The sequence below is a fragment of the Anser brachyrhynchus genome (genome assembly GCF_964034855.1).
Source record: "Anser brachyrhynchus genome assembly, chromosome: 2".
Taxonomy (NCBI): domain Eukaryota; kingdom Metazoa; phylum Chordata; class Aves; order Anseriformes; family Anatidae; genus Anser; species Anser brachyrhynchus.
The window spans coordinates 59,461,004-59,485,141 of record NC_137695.1 but is presented as its reverse complement, the minus strand read 5'-3'; the positions used below and the strand labels follow the sequence as shown (position 1 = coordinate 59,485,141).

Sequence of the window (24,138 nt, the reverse complement as noted above, 5' to 3'; positions counted from 1 at the left end):
CATGCACAACGTACACACAAAGAACAGTCATTTAAGTATTTCCTTAAGAAAGCTAACTAAAATATATGAGAATCAGCTAATACAAAGCCAGGTCATTTGCAAGATAACTGATAAAAAGTTTGTTGAACACTTGCTCAACTTTGTGGGCTTTTAACAGGCTTGCATACCATGGCATCCCAACAGCAACCTCTTAAGTACTCCCAATATGGAAGATTTAATGTTACAATATCAGCATAAACCGTCCCAACAGAAATGAGACTTTCATCCATTGGTTGCTCAGCCTTAATTAATAGGACGCTATTCAATTAAACCTCAACGGCATCTTTTGAAAACAAGTTTTATACCTACTATATTTCTTTTGAACAAAACAACCTGACCAGCTGTATTCCCAGCTGCAGGTTTTGTTTCTCCTTGTCCGCTGGCAGCCACAGCTACTTAGAAAGAGAGTGAGTTATGTCAACTACTAGTATTTTCTACAGTACATATTACATCACCTTCCCCGAGAAACATGTCTGAGCAGATCCCTTTTTCTTGCTTTCGTCTTTCATAATGTCCTTCACATTCCTCTTTCAATATTTGTTGTTCTTCTTTGTGGAAGCTCAGTTGCTGGCATTTTAAGGAAAGGTTACATAGCAAAAGGGTCAGTACCGGAGGTTTTTTCTCCCCCATCCTGTGCTCCTAGGGAGAAAACTGTAATGCATGGCACCTTTAGAGAAAAGTTGTTCTTTAGAAAAACCTACAGCATTTATTGCTGGTTCCAGAACAAGAAAAGGAATTTGGAGCATAAATTACATTGTCCATTTTAATTCTAACAAGTGAAGACGTAAGGAGGAAAAAGACCAAAAGACAAAACAAAACAAGGACAGCAAATTCATTATGCTCTGGTGTAAGCAGAATACCAGATCCCTAAATTTTACCCTCATCACTGATACTTAGGCAACTGTGCCCTTACCAAATTGCTCCGTGTCTTGCTTCTTAACAAGTCCTTGTCCTTATGAAACAGCCTTGGAAGTCAACAATCATATGCCTTTCAAAATGCCCTTTAGACAATATGTACCAGAGCCAATTGAAGTGGCTGGGAGCCTGCCCAGTTCGAGTCCACAGGCTTCAAACCAGGCAATGTAAGAATGAAGTATGTTAAGTCTGGGGACAGGATTTGGAATAAGCTGGGAATGCAGCCTACAAGAAAAAAAAAAAAAAAGACACTTCCAACCTTAGATGTATAAGCTTGGAAAGGCTTAACGCGCACGCTCACTAGTGTGAACACATGCAACCAGAAGTGAGTTGGCATGCGAGATGGCTGCTTTCTGCTTGTTTACGTGGGTTCTTTTACAGGCCCTCACTCCAGCAAGGCAGTGTGCACAGTAGACTAATGTGGTCTGTTACAGGGAGTCAGCTGAAAAGCCTGGTGAGGATGCTTATTTGAACTACAGCTAAATGGCTAGACGTGGAGTTGGGAGGTATCTTCTACTCAAAAGCAGCTCTACATTTCTAAACACGGTGGCTCCTGCATGATCTCCTTGAGCTGTTACAGTCTTTCTATGCAAACAACAGAGAAAGAAAACTAATTCCCAATCTAGGAAGGGAAACTCTACTAAATAAATGCCGTTAGCAATGGCAAGCATATGTTCCTGGCCTGTCTGAGAGCCCACCAAGGTCAAACAAAATCTTTTCATTAACTGCAGTGGAGTCTTTATTACACTCTATTTGCATGATCTGTTTAGGATTAAGCATTTCTTGAATAACACACTGCTTTTAGTCCCAAAGCATTTTTCACACCGTGGGACTCGGTAACGCTTTGGTTCAGCAAAATGCTGAACAATCTGTGTCATGTTTAACATGAAGGGTTTCTGAAGCACCCCGTACCCTGCAGTAGTGCTCCCTGGGCTTCTGTTTGTTAAAGGATCTGTGAAAAACAATGGAAAAAAAGCAAGCTATTTTGTGCAGGCTTAAATTTAGTACAAACAGGTCAATACCTTTACTGGAAAACTTCTAAGGGGGCTCAAAAATGAAAAAAAAAAAAGATTAAAAACCACTGCGCTACAACAGTAAAATCATCTAAAAATTAGTTTATTCCTTTTAGGATCAGTAATCAGGGGCAGATAACTAAAGCAATAGATAATAAAATAGCCAAGCAGTGGGTACACAGTTAATGTATCAGCACACTGTTGATGGTATATAAACAATGCTAAAAGAACAGGAAATTATTAAAGCAGAAGGCAATACTTCATTTATTATTTAGCTGGGCTTGCTGCTTAGGAAGTCACTAATACCTGTTCATAATGAATACTAGAAGGGAGTACAGGCAGAAACTTGTCTGTTACCCAAAGGAGTATGACTGGTGCTGAATGTTTCTCTTACTAATCTTTCTTAGAGCCTGAACTTCACTTCAAGAAAGGCAAGATTATTTGGGAGGTTCCGTTTTCATGCTTAATTGTAGAATCAGACATTTGTTTTGAGCAGAAAAAAACATCAAAGAACAATAAAGCCCAGAGCACCTGTTCCGAACTTGGTCTGCAGACCTGTGAGTTCAGTGTTGGATTGGGAATGTCCTTCTCTTTTCTGGGAGATAGAGAAGAAAAGGAAAGAAAAAAAAATACAGTCCCAAGTATTCTGTTCTTGTTCCAATTGACCTGTCTGGAGAAATTCTAGAGAATTTTGTCACTGGCCTCCGTGTATGTAGAAAGGCTTCTGTGTATGTAGAACAGCACCAGGAGAACAGATGGAGAGATCAGATAAGAAGGGGCTATACCAGAACTAGGACTAGCAGATACAGTATAGGGTCCCTGGCATGGTCCCTAGACCCCTCCATGGACACGCTGTGAACCCCCCTTGTCCCTTTTTACAGAAACCACTCTCGGGATTGTGCGAGTACTTAGATGGCTTAGATGAACAGGCAGCTGCCTCGTGCCAACCGATTGGGAAATGTTAGGCATGAGGTGTGTCTACCAAAAGATCTGAATCAGGATTGCAATGCCCAACTCAGAGGCCTGAAGTAAGTAGGCAATGTCAATCCAGGCCATCCACTCCCCTTCCTGAAATGCCAAAGTTGAAGATTTTCCCACCTTCCTTTTCAGCTGCAACAGATTTATGATGGAAAAGGATGATACACTTAATTTTTCTTTTTTTTTTTTTTTTACACTTAATTTTTCAAGCGCCAAAAATGCCACAAAGAGTGCTTTAGGTAAATGCCAATGAGGAGCACTTGAGGAGCATACAGAAGCCCCACGAAGGAGGAATTGCTATCAAAGGTAAAACCCATTGGTTTAGTAACAGTCTGGAAGCTGCAGCTTCTACAAAGAAAAGGTGGATTTGGGACAAACAAAAGTGCGTGAAAGGGAATTTCTGACCATACTTTCTCCCACACACATCCTGACCTTCTTTTTACCCCTTTCTCTCCTCCCACTCTATCCCTCATCTTCTTGCCCTTTTGTAAAATCCAAAATAGCATTGATCGTGTTACTACTACTGATCATTTGTCAAAGATTTGTCTCCTCCTTCTTGGTATGAGCTAATCTTTCCCAGCAAGCCTTCTGGTGAGATGAGTCAGTGGCACAAAGAACTGACAGGCTGGATGTGGTATTTATTTTCTTCTGCTTTTTTCAAGCATGGCAGTATCCCACATCTACAAGCAAACAGGGAGCAGTAAGAAAACATACTACAGCTGGGAGCTCTAAGGATAATGTCCGCAAAACCTGCAGCTTCCAGTAAGAGCCATGTATTTTTTCATACTCTTTTTTTTTTTTTTTTTTTTGTTACAAGGGATTGCAGGATGTTTACTCAGCTACACACTGTGTTAAAAGTTGCAACATTCATCTTTAAACATTAATTATCAAGGCATGATTGCTTCAAAAATTCACTGCCTGAGGCCAGGGCCTAGGAAGTGGAAAATGTAATTTCAGAAAGAGATGAGAACAAATGTTGAGCCTCTTAATTGCAGGTTTGTACAAATGACTAACAGTAAAGCAAAGATTGTTTGGATGTATTTGTTGTTCTGAACGTTGAATTCAAAGCATAACAGAGAGTTGCCTAGGGTTTCATTTCTGCTTTTCTTTTTATAAAAGTCAGAAAAGCTAGTGAATTTCAGGGAGGTGGGGGAAGTACATTTCTAAAAATCCAGTAAAATCTTTAACTAGACTGAAGAGAGAGAGAAAGAGCATGGTAAACAATGTGTGCAAACTCAAAGCAATAGTTGCTGGGCAGCTACTGTGCTCATTTTGAGTTTCATTTTGGAATGAAGACTGCAGTGATTCTCAGCACCTACCTCCAACTCCTTCAATTTTACATAAATCTATCTGGAATTACCAATAGTACAACAACGGATCGGGTTTGTTTCATAACGTGTGGCAACATGAGATTCCATGGGGCTGTTTCTCAATACTGCCGTACCGGATGCCCCAACCTGAAGTGGACAGAACCATTGCAGCAGCAATGGCTGTTGTCCGTGTTCATCTCCACCCTTCTGACCTCGCTGCTGGCAGACTGGGGACAGCCCTGTGTGAGCACCTTTGCAGGGCACCAGAGGCACTTCTTGTCCCACCAGGGTAGAGAACTCGCTCATCCTGACCCCCATCACCCTTCAGGACATGCCTGGGAGCACTCAGCTGGTGGGAGATGTAGCTCACGGTATGGTAGGCCTGAGGCTTGTTTCTTGTGTGACCATAGGAGAGCCCATAAGGACAAAGTCTGTGATGGGTGTAGTTACACACAGAAGCCTAGAGGCCGAAGAGACTTCTGATTGTGACACTCAGCTTTTCTAACGCTGACATCCACCAGGAACCTCCAGTTCTGCTTCTGGGTGTGCTCAGAAGCACTTCTGACCTCATAGCACTAAATGGCTTGGTGCCCGCCTCCCTAGGATTGAGAAACAGCATGTCACTTGGCTACCTGAAGGGCCTGATCCACTAGGTGTATCAAAAACATGCCAACCCATCATGTTTCATCCAGAGGAGTGGAGAGAAGACAAGAAGATGGTTGTGGTGACAGTGTTTGCATCCCATCTCCTCTCCGTACTTGTGTTTGTCTAACAGTTTTGTACTGAAAGCTTCTTCCCCATGATCTGGGAGATCTAGTTTCAACACACTCCATGAATCTTGCTGATTCAGTCTGTACCCTCCTGTTAAATGAGGAACAACAGACCTGCTTTACCCCACAGTTATTCTCACCAGGTCCACACTGCAGACCCTCACCCACAGGCCAGTTTTGCAGAATGGCTCATGACCACACTGTTCAGAGCTAAGCAGACGTGCTGCGTGGTGCTCAGCTCAGGTCCTCTCTTACGACCCTGTGGCTAACACTCATTATTTTCTGTGAATGGGTTTGGTGGTATTTTTTCAGTTCAAGGCATGCAGAATAATAACAGCTTTATACAGCAGGCCAGCAGAGCAGCACTGGGTTAAAAACATTACCAAGCCAGAAGAAAATTGTTGTGTGTTCTAGGAAAAGGATGGGGGGAGAGGACAAATAATGCTACAGCCTAACATGGAATTATGTTGAAACACTGTTCTGGTTGGAAGGAAATACATTTGGTGTCTTCCACATTTATCCTGTCTGTCTGGAGCAAACCCTGGAGTGAACTACACGGCTAACTACATTCAGGTTTCCCCTTGGGATACCAACTGATTTGTTCCAGAAGAGAGCTCAAACACTAATTGCCAGAGGCAGTATGAGTGGCCAGGAAACCTGTCCCTTGAGCAAAACAGGAGTGTGCCAAGCTGCTAGTACGGACACACCATTTTAAGCAATAACCTTACTACTTTGATAGGGCCCATGGAGTTCAGGAGGGGTATCTCTGCTGAGCTCGCTCCACTAAGGCAAAGCACCAAGCAGAACATCAAAAACTAGGTAGAACAAAGTGCTGTACAGCAGCCATCAATGGGTGGTAAGGTCAAATAAGTAACAACAACATTCATTTTCTCACTACTCCTCTCTCTCACCCAGGTGGGTGCTGCATTTGTAGGGTGATGCCTGGAAGTGTAACGCTGCCTGTCACTGCAGGAGAAGACCAGGGCTCGCAGTCTGCCATCCTCCCCTCCTTTGCCAGCAATTCGGTGACCAGTTCTAGTTCTATCACAGGTACAACTGAGAGAGGGAGAGGAGTCTCCTGTGCCTCTGTTGTTGTAGCTCTTCTTGACAGCAACTGCTCTCTGCAGAAACCCAGCTGCCACTATGTTTTCCTGACTGCCTTTAATATGATTGTCAAGGACAGAAAATATTAATTAAATTTTAATTGATAAAGTGAATACTATCGGGTTAATTATAGCTATTTACAGGGAGCGTATGGGATTTGGAGGGCCTACCTTCTGGTGTTTTTGCACAAAGTGTTGCCTCTTCCTCTATGCTCTAATTAGCTTTTTTTTTTTTTTTTTTTAATAGCCAGTCTCCCCATGATTGCTCAGTAGCTCCCATTTTGTTCCTCATCAGCAGTTCTCCAGCACAGCTGCTACAGAAGGGAAGCAGCCTTGCAGTTTGCCTTGTAGGGAGCAGGTGATAAAGAATCTATCAGAAGTGGTATAAACCAAAAACAGGACCAAAAAAAAAAAAAAAAAAGAGAGGCCCAGACCCCAGACCAGCCTCTGATATTGTTTAGAAAAGGGACTATGTAAGAAACAAAGGATACATGGGCAGAAACAAGACGGAACAGCAACATCTGAGGTTGCAGCAAGGTCAAAATTCTCCTCTACGTACACAGCTCTCTTGTCCAGTTGCATGTTCTGCCTTCCTGCATATGCATAACACCAAGCGTTATCAACAGGAGACAAGCACGTGGGAAAGGGCAGACTGCTACAGCACAAACTCAACTGCACAACTCTGAATGATTTCTCCTCTACTCCTTACTTGCAACACACGCATTTCTTCCTTAGTGGTAAAACTTCTTAAAAATTTAAATGGACTTAATTATTTGCATTTGAAAAGCAGTTACTTTTAGCCACATGGTGTATATCTAGAAAGAGCAATGGTCCTTTCAGCACATTGTTAAATTGAAGGCACACAGTAAACATAATGTGCCCTGATATCAGGAGTTTATTCCAGACCATTTTTCAATTTCATACCACTGCATGCAAATTAATAGTGCCTAAGAACCAACACACAAGAGAGCTTGGAACTTCACGGGTTATTTTTGGTGTTTTCTTCCTTCCTTCCTTCCCTCCTTGATTTCTTCCTTCCTTGATTCCTTCCTTCCTTCCTTCCTTCCTTCCTTCCTTCCTTCCTTCCTTCCTTCCTTCCTTCCTTTTCTCTTCCTTTCTCTTCCTTTCTTCCTTCCTTCCTTTTTCTTTTTTTTTACTAAAATGATCAACTTGACCAGCAGGCAGCCTGCTGCTCTCCCTCAGGTAGATCTCCTCCTGTTTGCCAGTGTTCACGATTGAACGGCTGCCACGGAGGGAGCAGAGGGCAGCGGCTGGAGGCCGAGGAGCAGCAGCAGCGCAGCAGCCAGCTCCCTCTGCCAGGCGGCAGCTGGCCTGGTCGCCTGCCTCCCCCTTCCCATGGCAGCATCTGGCTCTGCATGGCAGGCACAGGAGCCCACACTTGGCTCCTGCTGAGGTGAGACAGCATGAAGAAAAGAGGAAGAAAGAGTTTTTTTGTAAACAACAGCAATCACACTAGGAAAGGAAAATGGGGAAAGATGGGACAACATGGAAGGCAGGGTATCCCAAAAAAACTGCATGGGTCTGTGGTTACTGAGGTTGGAAAATCATTGCCTAAATTAAGAAAGCTATCTTCCATCTCAAGAAAGGAAATGTAAAAGCTCTCTTGCAGAAAAGTTTAACTTGTCTGGCTTCTCAAATGTACTTGAAAATTTTATGTACTTCTGTTTGCAGTAAAATGTTTTCACTGCCCGGGGGCATGGAGCTGAGTGCTCTTCAGCACCAAGGGGTCTTGCAGCCACCCCAGCAGGCACTTTCCCAGAACCATAGAATCAAAATGGCTTGGGTCGGAAGGGCCTTAAAGATCATTTAATTCCACCCCTCCTGCCTTGGTCAGGGACACCTCCCACCAGACCAGGTTGCCCAAGGCCCCACCCAACCTGGCCTTGAACACCTCCAGGGATGGGGCATCCACAGCTTCTCTGGGCAACCTGTTCCAGGGCCTTACCACCCACTAAGAGTTTCTTCCAAATAGCTAATCTAAATCTCCCCTTTTAGTTTAAAGCCATTACTTCCTGTTTTATCACTACACTCCCTGAGAGAGTCCATACCCGGCCTTCCTGTAGGCCCCCTTTAGGTATCGGAAGGTGGCTATAAGTTCTCCCCAGAGCTTTCTCTTCTCCAGGCTGAACAACCCCAGGTCCCTCAGCCTGTCTTCGTAGGAGAGGTGTATCTTCAGACAGGTTTTTCTCCACTTTAATGGCAGGACTAATTTTGCAATGAGGTTGCAGAGACACCACTGCTTAAAGCATTTGGTCCCCCCAGTTCGTGCCACGAGATCCTATCACATCTGTAGCTATCACCCATCTCCTGACCAGTTACCCGTGGGGTCAGAGGGCTGGACAGACAACGAGGGCACGGTTTTTTCCCCTCAGGCTGAAGGGGAAAGCTGAGCTCCCGCCTTGCTTGCGGTGTGAGGGCTGCCGCTGCCACCTGCTGGAGACATGTGCGGGCGTTATTCCTCCCCTCCCGATGGAGGCAATAATGTAAGGAAGTTGTCTTAATTTCACTCCCCCTGCACCCCTTTTACATCCGTATGTAAGTAACAAAGAGCTGGGACTCAGGGGGAAAGCTGTGACCAGGGCAGCCGCAGCAAGCACCGGCTGCAGGCAGAATTTAAGAAGTGCCCAGCCATCCGGCCTACGTCCTTCTATTGAAAAATACGTACAAGTAGCAAGGCAAAATGCTCCCCACCCTTGGCATTTCCTCTTCTCCAAATATCTCTGCAAAACAACCAAGCATGGAAAAAGGAGAGAAGAGACTGTGACACTCAGCTTAAGAGAAATCTGTGGGTTTTATGGTAGGAAGGATGAGCGGGAGCATGCAAGGGCCCTCGCTGACACCAGTGGAACCGTCTCAGGGGTTCACAAATATTAATTTCAGTAAGTACTGGCCTGCAGAGAGGGATCTGACTGGTCTTGCTGTCTGACTAAACTTAATGGCCATGTTTGAATGCAGACATCTTGCAGCCTTGCCATTTGTGTCGATGGCAGTCGTGTTCTCAATAGGAATTGCTCTCTTGGAAATCCAAACCACAAACTGTTGAGTGTGGTTATACCACAGGCATTACTGAGAGCAAGACTAAGGTTAGGGAGGCCATCTCATTTCTGAAGGAATCCAAAATTACATCTCCAGTGAACAGCAGCTGCAGCTCTGCCTGTGTCTTAGAGCTGCAGAGTGGGACCTGAGGACTGTCATCTAAGTGGCAAACAGGATGTGACAGGATGCATACACCGAGCACGTCCTCAAAACCCACCAGCAACAACTTTCAGGGTGCAGAGGAGATGTCTCCAAGGAATGCTTTAAAGACCACAATTAGGAGCGGCAGACCAGGAAGAGTTGAAGTTGGAAAGAAATGTCTGAATTGGTAGAAAGCAAAAAGGAGCCAAAAGGAAGAGACATGGGGATGATGCAGAAGGAAGGTAGCAATGAAAAGTTACAGGCTATGGCCAGCAGCACTGCAGGGCTCCTGAAGACTTGTCCTTTTGCCCCAAACTAAGCTGGAGTGTAAAAAAATGTGGATTCTGTGGAGTTTGAAGCTGACAAATGCTTGCAGCAGTCACAAACATGCAGCACCTAAAACAACGTGTCTCAACTTAGTGGCAGCTTTTTTAGGGATTATTGTAACATGGGACACTGGTGATACAGGCAATATGCCTGACAAAATGCCCAGGTAATGCCATGTGGTTTACACCGGGAACTTAAATGATGTAAGTATTTATAAGGAAGCTGCTGCTCTTCTATACTGCAAATGATAATTATTTTCATGTCAGAGACCACAGCACAGCAGTGATGTGGAGTCAGGCTAAGGTCCCATAAGGAAAGGGTACAGCAGTGGTGGAGTAATATATTTATTTCAGCAGCTGGAGGGAATGTTAGCTACTTGAATTATTTTTTCATTACATTTATTTTAAATCTGTCAAGCCTTCCTTTAATACACACATGGTTCAATGATAAATACCAACTGTGCGGTGGTATTAAAGCCACACCGTGGCTGTGATATTGCCGTGTTAGGGTTATATAACTCACTCTCAGATGGTGACCCATCTAGGCTGTCAGTTTTTATAGTCAGACTCCACTTCTGTTTCTCCATTTCAGCTTAGTTGCTGAGTAGCTAGCCCAGAAATATGTAGTTACTGCTTTTTTATGTAATAACTTCACTGGATTTTTTAAAATGTAGATTTATTGAAAATAGCAATAAGTTATTTTCTAGAACTGCATCATCTAAGCAATTGATGATAATAGCAGTTTACTCTCATCAAAATCTAATGCCTACAGCTGCTAGGTCTTACCTCCCACAGCTCTCCGGGAAGGACGCTGACAACTCCTCCCTGAAAATAGGCTTCAGCATGATCTGGAATTTTGATCCCTGCAAAAGGATTTAATAAATAGGTGCCCTGCTCTCTAGCACCGATACTTGACATTGTTGTATGCTTTATAACAAAGGGGGTCAGTGAAGTCCTTTCACTCTCTTAGGCTACAACGCTGAGGAAGTAGCAAGATCTGTACATACACATTTTATAATTTCCCATCTGTATTGATTTTAAAAGCATCTTTAGCATGCAAGCAGCTGTTTAATGTATTTTGACCCCAAACCAGGGCATTTGCATTAGTATTCCCTCTAGAACGTTTGTCCTTTCGTGTCCATGCATTAAGGCCCTGTTTAAAATCTGTCCATGTCCCTAATCTCTCTGGGGAGCTTTCCCTGAGTATTCAATGCTAGTCCACAGTCTGCAACAAAAGAGGGAGGGAAAAGAGACAGAGAGCAGTGTTTATGCATGAAGTTAACAGCCTTTTCACATAAAAAACATACGTACACACAAAAGCACCTCAACTACGGAGCCTGGCATTTCTACAGCAAAGTTCTGACAGCATGTGCAGTTTTTCAAGTTAACTAATTTACAATAAGGGCATAAGGCATCTGAGCTCCAGATGCACTCATTCAGACAGCCAGAGCCATAAATAAAATAGAAAAGAATGCTCTCACTCCAGCATGGGTTTTACAGAGATGTGTTGAAGGTCTAGCAGATGGGTTTTTCTGTCTCAGCTTTTACCTGGGTAACAAAGTAAATGCATAAGGCCGCTTACTGGCTCCTTCAATTCAAAACCTTTGCGTTTGCTCCCATATGCTCCTGTGAAGATACAGCTAATTTAAACAGTGAGCAAAATTCTACCCCCCAGGGAAGCTGATGGCAAAACTCCCGCTGCCTCCAGCAGGCTCTGGATGTTGCTCAACAGAAATGCAACTGGACGAGCTTTGACTAACAGCATAACAAATACTGTAATCAAATTTGTATTCTTTCATCTACGGATTTGCCACCTTAATGCTGCCCCTGGTGCTGCTGTTGCCCTGTGGTTCTTGTCAACGAGCAAACTAGCTGCGGAGCTGCTGCTGCTCAGACTGGGCTCACTGCATCCTCTGACTATGCTCACAAGTAGCTCTCTTCCGTGGAAGGATGAGAAATCCTCTTTTGAATTTGGACAAAACATCAAGGCATTTTGTCAAGCAGTAACTTTGTTTTGCTCAGTCTATGTGCTTTTCTAATGAAGTTCTTATACAGCAGAAAACTGGAATCCTGCATTGGAAAGAGAGCATACCAGGTAGCAGAATTTTCACCATCATCACTCAGTCTAGCTTTCATAAACTTAAGTGCTCTTTTTGACACCAGGCTGATGTTTGTGCAGATGGCAAGGAAATTTTACAGTCCATTTATTTCATCCCTGATGGATACAGTTAATGCTCACTGTTAACAATGGAACACACACACATACATATACAAACAGACATGCATATACAGCCATGCTAAGAAAATATTTCTGACGTTCTAATAAGGAATTAAATTGGCAAAGGCATATTCCTGGCCTCAGCAGACACTAGAAGTTCATCCCCAGAACTGGGTATTTGGCTGACATTAGGAAAAGTTGTGCACTGTGAATAACTAAGCAATGCCTCCAGGATTAGTATGTCTGGAAAATCAGTTTCTCTGTGTCTTTCTTCATGCTTACCAAAATACACCTGCTCACTTGTACTACTTAGCTTTAAACACAGCCATTTGGGTGGCCATATTCAGTTTGGGTACTGTGGATGCTCACTATTTGCCACATAAACCCAATACATTGCGGCACAAGGATCTGTCCTTACAGGCCTCAGATCCTCTTGTCAGAAATACGCTTGTCATTTTAAAAGTATGTTCAACTCATTCCATTTCAGAACCAGGCAGTATTTTTTTCCTCTCAAGACTGGATTTAAAACAAATTCCCAGCATTAAGGAAGGAGGAGATGACAGGGAGAGGAACACACAGCTGGGACCCCCCTCTCTGTAGTACACCCCCAGCTTCCAGTCAAAGCACTGCTTTGTAATACAGCTTGGGGAAAGAGGGAAGAAGGAAGAAGAGAATAAACATATTTGAAGACCAATGACTCAGACTATCTAGAGAATGCGCTTAAAGCAAGTTTGCTTTGTCAATGGCAGGGCCCTGCTGTTTGCTTTACCCCTTTTAGGCTGGGTCACCCTGATTCTTTTTTGCCATTTAATGGTGACATAACTAAGTGGCCAGGAGGAAGCTGTCTCATCTATCATAAAAGCACTGTGCAGTAATCATAGGTGGCTACCGTTCAAGACAAAGCCAAGAAGTCCACTTTCAAGAATGTGCTGGGCTGTCATTCTGAAGAACACATTTATTAGCAAACTCCTGTTTTTATAAGCCACAAATCAAGACACAGCTCCCTTCAGTGCGTGACTGGCTTTATGAATCATGAGCCCTGTGGTGCATTGCCATGAGATGTTGTTTTAGAAATAAACTTGTTTGTTCAACACCAGAACACCCCAGTTCAGCCTTCTCTTTCCACAACTGCTGCTTAGTCTCAAACCAGATGAAATGGCTCTGGAGTTACACATGCATTTACTGTCCTCTTAGTACCTATCAGACTTGTATAAAAGCATCATGGTGGGTTTCTGACATCTGCTTAATTAAGCAACATTTTCCTCTCAGTATCTGGCTACTTTGCAAAACTAGGCAGATAAGTAAAACAGGTCCAGCACAGTCAGTCATGTGACATTTAAAATTTTTGGGGGGTAGGTAGAGGTTTGCCAGATATCACTTATTTCAAAGCAGGCTAAAAAAAAAAACAAAACGCAAATCAATGGCTAGCTCTGTACCAAACCACAGGTCAACAGATTTCAATGGTCCAAGGTTAAAATTGGCCTCCAGCTAGCTGCACAGACTTATCCCACAGGTATTAAACAGGAAACTTCTAAAGCTTAAAAATAGTTATAGTTACGCGACTTACTCTTGTAAAAGGATTTTTATCATGTACGTGAAGACTAAAAGCTTTCCCCCTTTGAAATGTTATTTCTATTTGACACTTCCTCTACAGCACAGCAAGTCCGTGTTTTTCTCTCTTGCACAGGCTGTGGGTTGAGTTTTGTTTTGCTATTTTGTCCTTTTTTCTTTCACAAATCAAGCTGTCAGCGGCATGGGAAATAAATCTGTAGCTGGGACACCTAAGAGCTCTGTTCTGAGACTGCATTGCTGCCCCCAGTAAAGTCACCCTTGGAAACAAGAGCACTTGAGAATATTTCAGCACACAGTGAAAGGCTTTTTGCTATGGTTTATTTAGCTGAAAAGGAAAAGCATATTTCAAGTAAAAAGCCCCAGAGATTAGAGATGGTAGAACTATGTGGTCTCTGCCAATCGTCCTGCTATTGCAGGCCACAACCTCTAAAGAGCACTGTGGGTGAAAATCCGCTTTGGTGAGGACAACTCTTTCGGCCTGGCAGATAAATCTAGTTTCCCTGGACTGATATGAAAGCCAAACAACAATCTGTGCTCCTTTATGGCTACCACAACCACTCCCAAAGCTACGAGAGCCCAGCCCAAGACCGAAGAGCCAAGCTGAGATGAGCAGCTACCCGAGCGGCTCCAGCCAGCTGCCATCTTCTTCCTCACTGCCCCATATGTGGCCTAGTAGCTACAGCCTCCACACCTTCAGCCCCCATGCCCAGCGGGCCCATCCCATCTGTCCCCAAATGCCACTTCTGGCGACCACCTCCCAGGTGGCCCAGGCTATCCAGGCCCATCTCCTGGTGGGCCCTGGCGCCGATTTCCACCATCAGATGCTCCGTGCTCTGCCCGCCCCCCTACCTAACTCCCCATGCAGCCGCACAGCCGCAACCTGCCGGTGCCCACGCAGCCGAGCGCTTCTTGGCAACTATTAATCATACATTGCATAAGGAACAGTGCCTGAACGAGGGTTAGGCTTTCCACTCTGTCCCATGTAAAGGACATGAAAGGTTTTGGCCATGCAGAAAAGGGACCCAAATGAGTGGTAATTAACTCTCATGACTACAAAGGCTAACAACTTTGGCACTTGCAAAGGGGATCAGAGGCAGCTGAGCTGAGAAAGAACTGCAGCAGAGCAAGTATTTGCCTGGGAGCAAACACTGCCAGAGTGCTTATTTTAGAATGAATAGTCATGTTGGTAAACTAGAGCTAACTATTGAACAAATAGCTCACATTACAGCATACCGAGGTACACTACTTCCATCCTTTGATCCACTGACTGATGGACTTACTGTAGTGTTCTTTTATTCAGGAATTGAAAAAAAAAAACCACTACCAAAACCCACAATTTATCCTATATAGCCTGCCCTGATTTTTTTGGTGGAGTCTTTCCACAAAGTAATAGGAATGAGACTTATATGAAAAAGGAACCTCAAAAAGCCTTACTCATTTCAGCATGAGATATTTAGACTCAGCGTGATCATGTGGTTTGCAAAGAGAAAATGAGCAAGTACATTAAAAGTTTTTCAGTAAATCAACACGTGATGGTTAACCTGTACTCGTATCTCAGTCAGGACGTGCAAGCTTTAGTGCCCCTGTAGTTTCTGATATTTTAACAGTAAGGCAGCCTACAGCATTAGGATTTGGCCTGCTGTTCAGCTGTGTGCTATGTCACCTGCCACACTCCATGTACCACTTAAAATACCAGTGTGGACAACGAACATGATTCCTGTGTTTCTTAAGAAACAGGGAAAGAGAGCAGGGTTTTGGGGAGTGTTTTTTAAGACAGTCAAAATTCACTCTGAAAATTACAAGTAAAATGAATTCTGATTAACACCATGAAAGTAACTACATCTGATCTGCAAACGCACATGAAATGATGAGTAAAAGTTTCTTTTTTATGTGAACTGCTTTAAACTGATCATAAACTTAGGGGATTTGGCAGGGATTAAAGATTCACTTGTCAGCTGCTGTGTCCTTTAATAAGCTTCTTAACATCTATACTGACAGAAGCAGTGTGTCCCCGTTTTAGCAAACCAGGCTGTCTCTGTCCAGGCTTCCTTGCAGCTCCAGGGGCCAGGAAAAAGTGTTAAATGCTGTGATTCTTCTGCCCCCTTCAGGGAAATAATCTACTAAATAGATTTTCTTCAGACCCAGCCTTTGTGGAGCAGACAACAAAAGTATTAACTTGATTTCCGGCAGCTGCATGTAGCGTGTGGTTCTTCATGCTCTACTGAGGAGAAATTCACATAGCAAAACCTGTGTTGTGCTGTGCTGTGTCCTGTTTTGGTACCTCCTGCCTTGGTTCAAGTCCACAGCAAGCTTCTTCCTGAAGGCTTACTCAGCTCTTTAAGGATGTCCTCACTTTTTTAAGTATCTGACAGTACCAAGGGCTTCCCTGCCACAGCCAGCGCAGCCACAGTCTAACACTGTCAAACCATTTTAATCTCTGTTTTGCACCCTCACTTGTAACACGAAGATGAAAAAAATATTTCCCCTTTCCAGATAAGTGTTTTTCTCCTCTTCAAATGGTACGCTTCTTATGACAGAGGGTTGACCATGTACTTATACAGAACCAAGCACAAATCGCTCTTCGCTTTAAGTCTCTGTGGTCTCTGGGTAAGAATCACTCCCTAAGACGCTGAATACTTTTTGCTTAATGGCATTTATAGTTCAAACCACTGTAAAGCAGACCAGGCAGATTCTTACACTGGACCTTTAGTTTCATCTGGTTTCCATCCCCCTGACTTTCTATGTTCCGGGCGATTCCAGGCAAGTTTATTGCTGGTCTTACACTTGTCTTGTACAATCTTACACTGCTGGAGCCATGCAAGTAAGGAACTGTAATAACAATACTAACTGCTCAGTTTTGACAGGACATAGCTATTTTTACTGGATTACTTTTCTGGCACAGCACTTAAAACACCAAATGATTTGACACCTGTAATTTTATACTTGGAATAACACAAGGTATTCATACTTCTTTTTTGTAAAGTAAGATAAAAGCAAACACTACATATGTTCTCATTCCAGTGCTGCTGTCTGGCAACTATGTGCCTAAGGGGGAAAAAAAGAAAAAAAAGAAAAAAAAAGTTCTGTTACATTACAGAATATGTAAAAGAAAAGAAAAGAAGAAAAGAATAAGTAAAAGCTATGGAAAAGAAATTATTAAGTATCTGACTTATTCCCCTGCTAGCACTAGACTGCTCTCTGCAGCATGTTTGAGTGTTGTGTCCAGTCTGGTTTTACGAGTTTCACATTACTTTCATTTATATCTTTAATACAGCGCTGAGTCCAGTGTGGTTTGGTACTGCTTATTTTCTTCGTCTTTCAACTAGAAGACTCAGTAGCAGACCAGCTGTTCATATAGAGTCTGCTCCAAAACTACTGGAAAAAATCTGGTCTCTTTCCACTGACTTCAACAGATTTTGGATCAGGCTCACAAAAAGTCGGAGAACACATTTCATGTAAGACTAAGTAGGTTGCAGTCAGCAAAGTATAAAGAGGATTAGCTGTGTACAATCCAAAGGCATATTACTCTGCATGCTTTGGAAACAACTGGCTAACACACTTTCGCTTTCACAGGAAGAAAGGGCCAGATTAATTTCAGGTGCCCATCCACTAAGTCAACGCCACAATGCCAGCAGTGAATTTGATCTGGACTCTGCCCAGTTAGCCTCATTACAACTGAGATTTGCCTAAACTGGAGGTGAGGAAATGTATTTTCTATAAATACAAAAAGAATAAGCAAATGCTTTCTGCTATGGAGTGAGGATCTGGGCAAGCACAATGTGTTTTGGCTCTTTGTTCTTTTAGGAAAGGATTGTCTCTCTTTTCTCTTCAGAACCTAAAATGGGTCGTATTTGGTTTAAAATACATATACTTAGACCTTCACCAAAACAGATGGGTGGCCGAAACTGCTAATTCGAGCTTATTTTACAGAACACTGATACTTCAACACCCACCCACTGTGTATGCTTTGATTGTATGACTTCTGAAAACTAGAACGTGTTTTATCAAGAATTACTTTATCAGTGGGGTATTCATACTGAACAATACAGTCAAACAAAGATGGTGGAGTGCAGTTATTCTTCCCAGCCTTTCAAAGTTCACAGCAAACCATGTCAGTTAATGATGTTCTCAGATGCTGAGAATGCTTTAATCAATCAGACTTTTTTTTTTGTTTTTTTTTTTTTTCTTTTTTTTCTGCTCTCTCTGTTCCCTATGGACAGGGAAGCTTCGTGGCACTGCTTTGTTGTATGATGTGTACAGTTATAACCTACGCTAAAAGTATGCCATTAATGAATGAACACTGAGTGTGTGTGTCAAGCAGATGAGAATGTTCTTTTGATCTTCTGTGCTCCAGCACTGTGGCAGACGGATGTCTAAACTGCTTTATTAATGTGCTGAAGTCTTCTATCATTTCTCAGACAATACCAAAGGAATAATCAGAATTTCATCACATTTTATTTTCTGATCTTCCACCTCAAATCTGGCTTGATGTTATGTAGTTGAAAAAGAACTGTTTTTCCCCCTATTTATACATTTTCTAGAGCGTTGGGAAGAAGATATCATGGACTTGACGCTCTCTGTAGCAGCCATCATAAGCTTCTCAAAATTCTGTTTAATTTCAAAACAGTTTTCACAAGATATGCAATTTCCTGTAAGACCATGACATAGAATATTCCTGATAACCCTTCCAAAAATGATTCTTAAGCTGTGGTGCCATGAAAACTGTGAATCCACCCACTAATTTGAATGACGCTTCCCCGAATTGAATGACAAATCTTTAAGTGACAAGGGCAAGAGAAAAAGAGGCACAGTATCGACTCTGTTCTGTAGAAGAATGAAGTCAAAATACTGCTTCATAGGCAGTTAAGCTGATCTAACATGTCACTGTTGCAGAAGTGCAAGAACAAGTCTCTCTCAGTCTTTTTCCCACCCTCCTGGCTGCACTTGAAGAAGCTTTGGTACTCCTCTGGTCCTTTAACTCACGCTTGTCATTTAGCTTGCTGATTTACCTCACTATTCCAGAGAAAACTATCCACCTTTCTGCTATTTTTCTTCCAGGCTAATATGTCAAAGGGGCTAATGGAGAGACCCAGCACACACCAGAACCTATGTGAACAATGTGAGCAACAGGATGACCAAGACCATGGGGACTGAGGATTGCCACCTCTCTCTTTTGGCAGCAGCAAACTGAAATTGTCTCAGGGTGTCTCATGGAAGTATTACATTACTGCAAGTACTTGTCATTAAAGGGAAAAGGGAAATCAAAGGAAGAAGTGGAATGAGTCCTGATCAATGTTGCTTTGGAGGAGTGTGGATAAAAGGAGGCAAGCGTTAGGGGTAGGAATCCCCTGTGCCTACAGAAGATTTCATGGGCAGCAAAAAGCAAGTGCATATGCAGCAGCTGCAGCACATCCAGAAACAAGTGGATGTATAATCTATATGCAAATAACTGCATAGTTCCCTTCTGAAAGTATGGGGCAGACTGCACAGTCCTAGTAGCTACACAACATGTTTACAGCAAGTCTGCTGTTTCTGAAGAGTTTCGTACTTACTATGCACGGCAAGAGAGCACAGCACACAGACAGCTGTTCTCACTAGGCTGCTTCATGTTCTGTGACTGCAGAGCATGCTCACAGTCCTTATGTCCACGGTTTCTAGGCATGCAGCAACTAGTTCAGAAATGTCTGCTCCTTACACCTACCAGACATCCAGAAAGCCCAGAATTTTTAATGAAGTCCTCAAAATCTACCTAAATTTGATTTCCAGGCAGAAATAGTAAATGTGTACGGGAAAAAGAAGCCTGCAACATCCAGAAAGTTCTTCTCTACCTGTAGAAAAACAAACATGGGGCAACAGAAGTTTAGGAACATCTGTCATTAAGAACTGAAGGCAGGGCTGAAGCTCAAGTCTTAAATTCTTCACCTGTCTTCTCTAGTGCCTTGATTTACCGTAACTCCATCTTACTACAAAGTTGAAGTGACATGCTTTCACATAATGGAAATGTGAGAGGTGTCTTGCAGTTCAGCTTCACAAATATTCCTGTTGCTGGGGCCATTACAAAACCTGCATTGGGAACTTATTTCAAGTCTAGACACCCGTGAAGAAAATAACTGTAAACGAATAAGAGGCTATGCACTAATGTGAGAATCCACCCTTCTCTCTCCTTTATATGGCGTTGGCTTATAAAATTAATTACTTACGTACCTCACAGAGACGCAATACTTAATTAATATTTACTAAGTGCTTTGAAATTCTCATTGAAGACATCATACCAGTGTGTATTATGACTAACAGTGTGAAAGTGATGCCAATGGTGTTGCTCAAGCAGAATGCTGGAGGGATATCTACTGAGTTTCTCATTTAAAAAGGGACATGGATATGAGGAAGGTTTAGGAAAGTGTTTTAAGACTCAGTTTATCACTGAGGAACAGGAAGAACTGAGGAGAAAGAGTGCTGAAACACTTTTCAGAGTGTGCATTATTAATTCCTGTAAAGTAAAAGAGTAAGTACCTAGCAAAAATCCTGACACCAGTCAAATACATGGAAAATGTTTTCACCAACTTCAGTGAGGTGAAGATTGTATTTTAGGATTAGCTTCTCTCATAATTTCTAAGACATGTATCCAGCATCCCATACACCGGTTTGCAACTTTGTGTGGCTGTTTGTTTACAGCTTAGGTTCAAGAAACAGCCTCATCAAGCTAGGGCATGCTTACCATGTAAAAGTAACTCCAAATCATCTTTCTACTACATCCCACATTTAGAGTAAATCTTTCCATTCTGTTAATGAATTTGGATCTGAGCTACCTATTTAAGTTGGTGGCAAAACTCTGATTAAATGGAAGCAGGGTGGAGATCACCATATATTTTGTAATGAAGGGGGGGAAGAAAACACCCTATGTGTAACAGTGGCTGTAACCCATATACGACCATAGGCTTCAGTTCATTTACTCCAAAGCCTGTGGAATTTCTGACAGTGGGGAAAATGAGGCAATGTAAATTCAAACAACGTGTTTTTTTGTTGTTGTTGGATTTTTTTAAGCAAAATATGGAACATTTGTATTTCAGAATTACTCCTTCAAGCCTAGCAGGACAGACATATACCCCACCACTTCAGGGTAAGGGAAGGAGAGTTAAAGAGCACAATTTCCACCTGGAAGCCTTACACCTGGGAAGCTTGAAGGAGAAATGCTATAAATAGTAGCAGGTAAGAGGCAGTAGGAATTAAAAGAACATCTTCCTGCATTGAGAGGAGTTATTTTACAACCAGAGTCTACATAGCCCTTAGGTATGAGACTGATTGTGCTATGAAACAAAGTTTTTATTTTTGTTTTAATTTTTAAAGGAATGAGGCTTGTTATTTATTCTATATGGGGCTATTAGTAAGCTGTTACTTATGTGTTTTTTTTGTACAAATGGTGTGTTATGGCTTCTGCTGAGTATCTCTCAATGTATTCCTATACTGCCCAGGGAATCCTAGAAGCACTGCTTATTGTAAATAATCTCTTAATATAGGCTTTACCAGTTATGCCACATGTAGAAATGTTGTACGACAGCAAGCTAGCACTTCTAAAGCAGCATTGTGACTGTGCTTTTGTCTAGACCAAATGTAACGATAAAAAAATCCCTAATATTATGCACTATGTGCTTGTGCTAACATGCTGCATCTTTATAGCTGTACTACAGGCTCTGAAGCATGTAAGTTTTTAATTTTCTCCCTGTGTGCTTGTATAGCTGTATCCACTAATGTACATCTTCTGTAAAACCCAAGGAAATGTTCCTAGATGCCAAAATTAAACTTAGATAACTGCAGCTCTAATAACTTGTGTGCAGTTCTCTGCTTTCTATTTAACAGAAGGTTTTCACAAGCTTCTTACAGCAGCTTGTGTTGTAGTTATATGTGCTGATAGTTGCTTTCCAGTCCTAGTGGAATAAGCAACATCATTCTTCCATCTAAACTCAATAGTCAAACTGGTTTGGCATATGACCTAGACCATGTTGCAGCCCTCTGAATTCCAAGGTGGAAATAAAGGGCCAAGGCAGAAATCCAGCCTACAGCTTTTATTCACTACAAGTTAAATGACTGGTATTTGGAGTCAAGTGAAAACAGTGCCATGGCACTTCTTTAGACAGATAAGCTGTCTTTTTCCTCTGAATGCTCATTAATAACATACTTGCTGGGCAACCAGTCCCATCAAACATGACAAATGTTTCTCTGCTGTCTACCTTTTACTAGGGCTGGTGATAATAGTGGGAAGGCAGCATAGAGGAAAAATGATTCTCTTGCTTGGCAAGACTGCTTTCAGGGAAAGCCCCTCCAAAGACCCTTACTTGTGCTTTGCAGGGAGCTCATTCAGAGGAGAGGCCAAAAGAATGATATAAGAGATCAATGTGTTGTATGTGAGTCAAAGATTTAGTGATACCATCCACATTGAGCTAACAATACACAGGATTTTTAAGACAACACCTTTTCCTCCCTTAAGACTTAACAAAAAGATATTTCATGGCTTGTTCTCCTCACTGAGTCCATCTACATTATCCCTGACTCTTTACCTGGTTAGCCCTGGCTTTCTTGTACTGGTTCATACTCTCCCCCCTCACTAGTAGGTTGAAGAGCATCCCAGTAGTGATCTCTGTCAAAACCAACCAAACAAAAAAAACCACCAGTATCTATATGGAGAGGAGCTGCATTACCTCTAAGCACATCTAATTGAGCCTCATTGCTCTCCCTACCACGCTTTTCATGTATGCTTTCCAAAAGAGTCGATCCTTGCAGCTCTCTAAGTTACAACATTTCTGTGCCTGGTTTTAATGTTAATGTTGCTTTCACAATTCTCCTACGCCACAAACAGGACACAAATCCTTGTTTTCTTGTCAGTTTTTCTCTGACAAGACTTGCATTCCTTCCACCTATAACCTGCCACAGGAAATCTTGTTAAACAGTCTACTCACCCTGTGTTTACAAATGTCTCTTCATTCCTGAGCACTTTCTCTTCTCCCAGCTCATAAATACCCTACATACATTTCCCACCCTCAGGTGAATAATTTTTCATGTTACTTTTAACCAAATGTTGTTTAGATGAGCCTGTCTTTTCAAGCAGTCTAACTCTTGGTCTACCAACCCTTGTTTACACCTTCAATTTGTGGCATTCACCAACACCATGCAAACAGTTGCAGAGGGCTAAGACTGGGAAGGACTGGCCTAAGATTACAGAATCATGAAGGTTGGAAAAGGCCTCCAAGATCATCTGGTCCAACCATCCCCCTACCACCAATATCGCCCACTAAACCATGTCCCTAAGCACCACATCCAACCTCTCCTTGAACACCCCCAGGGACGGTGACTCCACCACCTCCCTGGGCAACCTGTTCCAGTGCCTGACTGCTCTTTCTGAGAAGAAATGTCTCCTAATTTCCAAACTGAACCTCCCCTGGCACAACTTGAGGCTAGTCCTTTTTGTCCTAAAGATGTTTGGAAATGTCAGAGATCTCGTGGATCAAACATCCCAATGGGTATTCCCATATGGGCCTTCCTTCAGGGAGAGTTCAAATAGATCCGTTCCTAATTAGCTTAACACTAGACTGATCTCTTATAATTACTGCTGGCTGTATCTACCTCAGGAAATAGTACAGGTTTGTAAATCAGAATATCTGATGCTGAGGGCTCTATATAGGTCACTGTATCCCACTATATAGGTCATGTGTGGTCAGTTTGGACTAGCTCTTGCCTGCTCTTGTGAGCTCTCCCACCCATGAGTGGGTGGGTATGGGGGCACACATGTTGCTGAGGTGCAGCTTCTGGTGGTCTATCTGAAGACTTCAAGGTCAAGCCAAAGTGCTGGACAGATATTGCTTCAAGAGCACGCTCCTGGTTCCAGCTCATTTAGCATAATCAAAATGAGCATCTACACTAGGTCTAAAATATAGATCAACACCTGCCAGACAGACTAGGAGACTGCTGCTGGCATTAATGACGTTAATCTGCATCTGGAGCATGGCACGCAGGGATGTGGAAGATTTCTATCTCTGTTAGTTAATAATGGGAGAAGCTTACAATGCTGTTCTTCAAAGCAGATACAGCTAGATATGTGAAAAATGAAAACATTCACTATTCGTGTGTCTCTAGTTTGATCTGTGAGAGGCCCTATAACAAGATGGCAGAAAACATTTTTAGCTAAAGCATAATTAGCCTTACTATGTATATTGTAGTGATTAAGCACAAGAACAACTTTTTTTGGGGGGATGAGTGAAAATAGTGGGGAAGGGGGAAAAAACCCACCACATTATCTGCTATACACAGAGCATATGCAAAGTATTCTGAGACATTTCCAGAAACAAGGACTATGTAGTTTTAGCTTTAGGTATGCTGTACAATGATTTAATGAAAATATGTAAATACAAAGACAAGCAAATTACCCTGCCCTCCCTGGAGGTGACAAGGGTTTAAATATAACCGTTGTTACTGCTGTACAGTTTTTTAAAGAAAAACATCTCTATCCTCCCCAATACATAAAAGTAATCTATTGTCTAACTGTAGATGCTCTGATATCAGAAAGCATTCCTGTAATACGCTTAAAAGCAAGTAGTTGATGTCTTTTTCAAGTATTTCACAACAGGGAAAATACTAAGATGTAACACTGAACTGACAACCGTTTGTAAAATTTCAAGTTCTCTTGTGTATCAGGTAGTTTTCCAGA

At 42.4% G+C, this 24,138-nt stretch overlaps 1 protein-coding gene and 1 long non-coding RNA gene across 6 annotated transcripts in view; one reads left to right on the top strand and one right to left on the bottom strand.

Moving 5' to 3' along the window:
- Positions 1–24,138, bottom strand: part of COA1 (cytochrome c oxidase assembly factor 1) — a 52,707-nt gene that overhangs the window by 25,525 nt on the left and 3,044 nt on the right. The window contains exon 1 of one of the 5 annotated variants that reach the window (XM_080578364.1): positions 19,192–19,472. The exons of 1 other annotated variant lie outside the window; for it this stretch is intronic. In XM_080578364.1, coding sequence (XP_080434490.1) covers positions 19,192–19,319 — 128 coding nt within the window. In that variant the 5' untranslated portion in view covers positions 19,320–19,472. Of the gene's footprint in view, positions 1–5,936; positions 6,055–6,687; positions 6,722–10,438; positions 10,513–19,191; positions 19,473–24,138 lie in introns of those variants that run through there. 3 more of the 5 variants (XM_080578366.1, XM_080578367.1, XM_080578365.1) reach the window with 3 other exon arrangements.
- On the top strand, positions 495–19,184 carry LOC308188871. Its single transcript, XR_013945823.1, has 3 exons — positions 495–3,707; positions 5,941–6,075; positions 17,016–19,184. It is a non-coding gene; the product is annotated as an uncharacterized lncRNA (long non-coding RNA).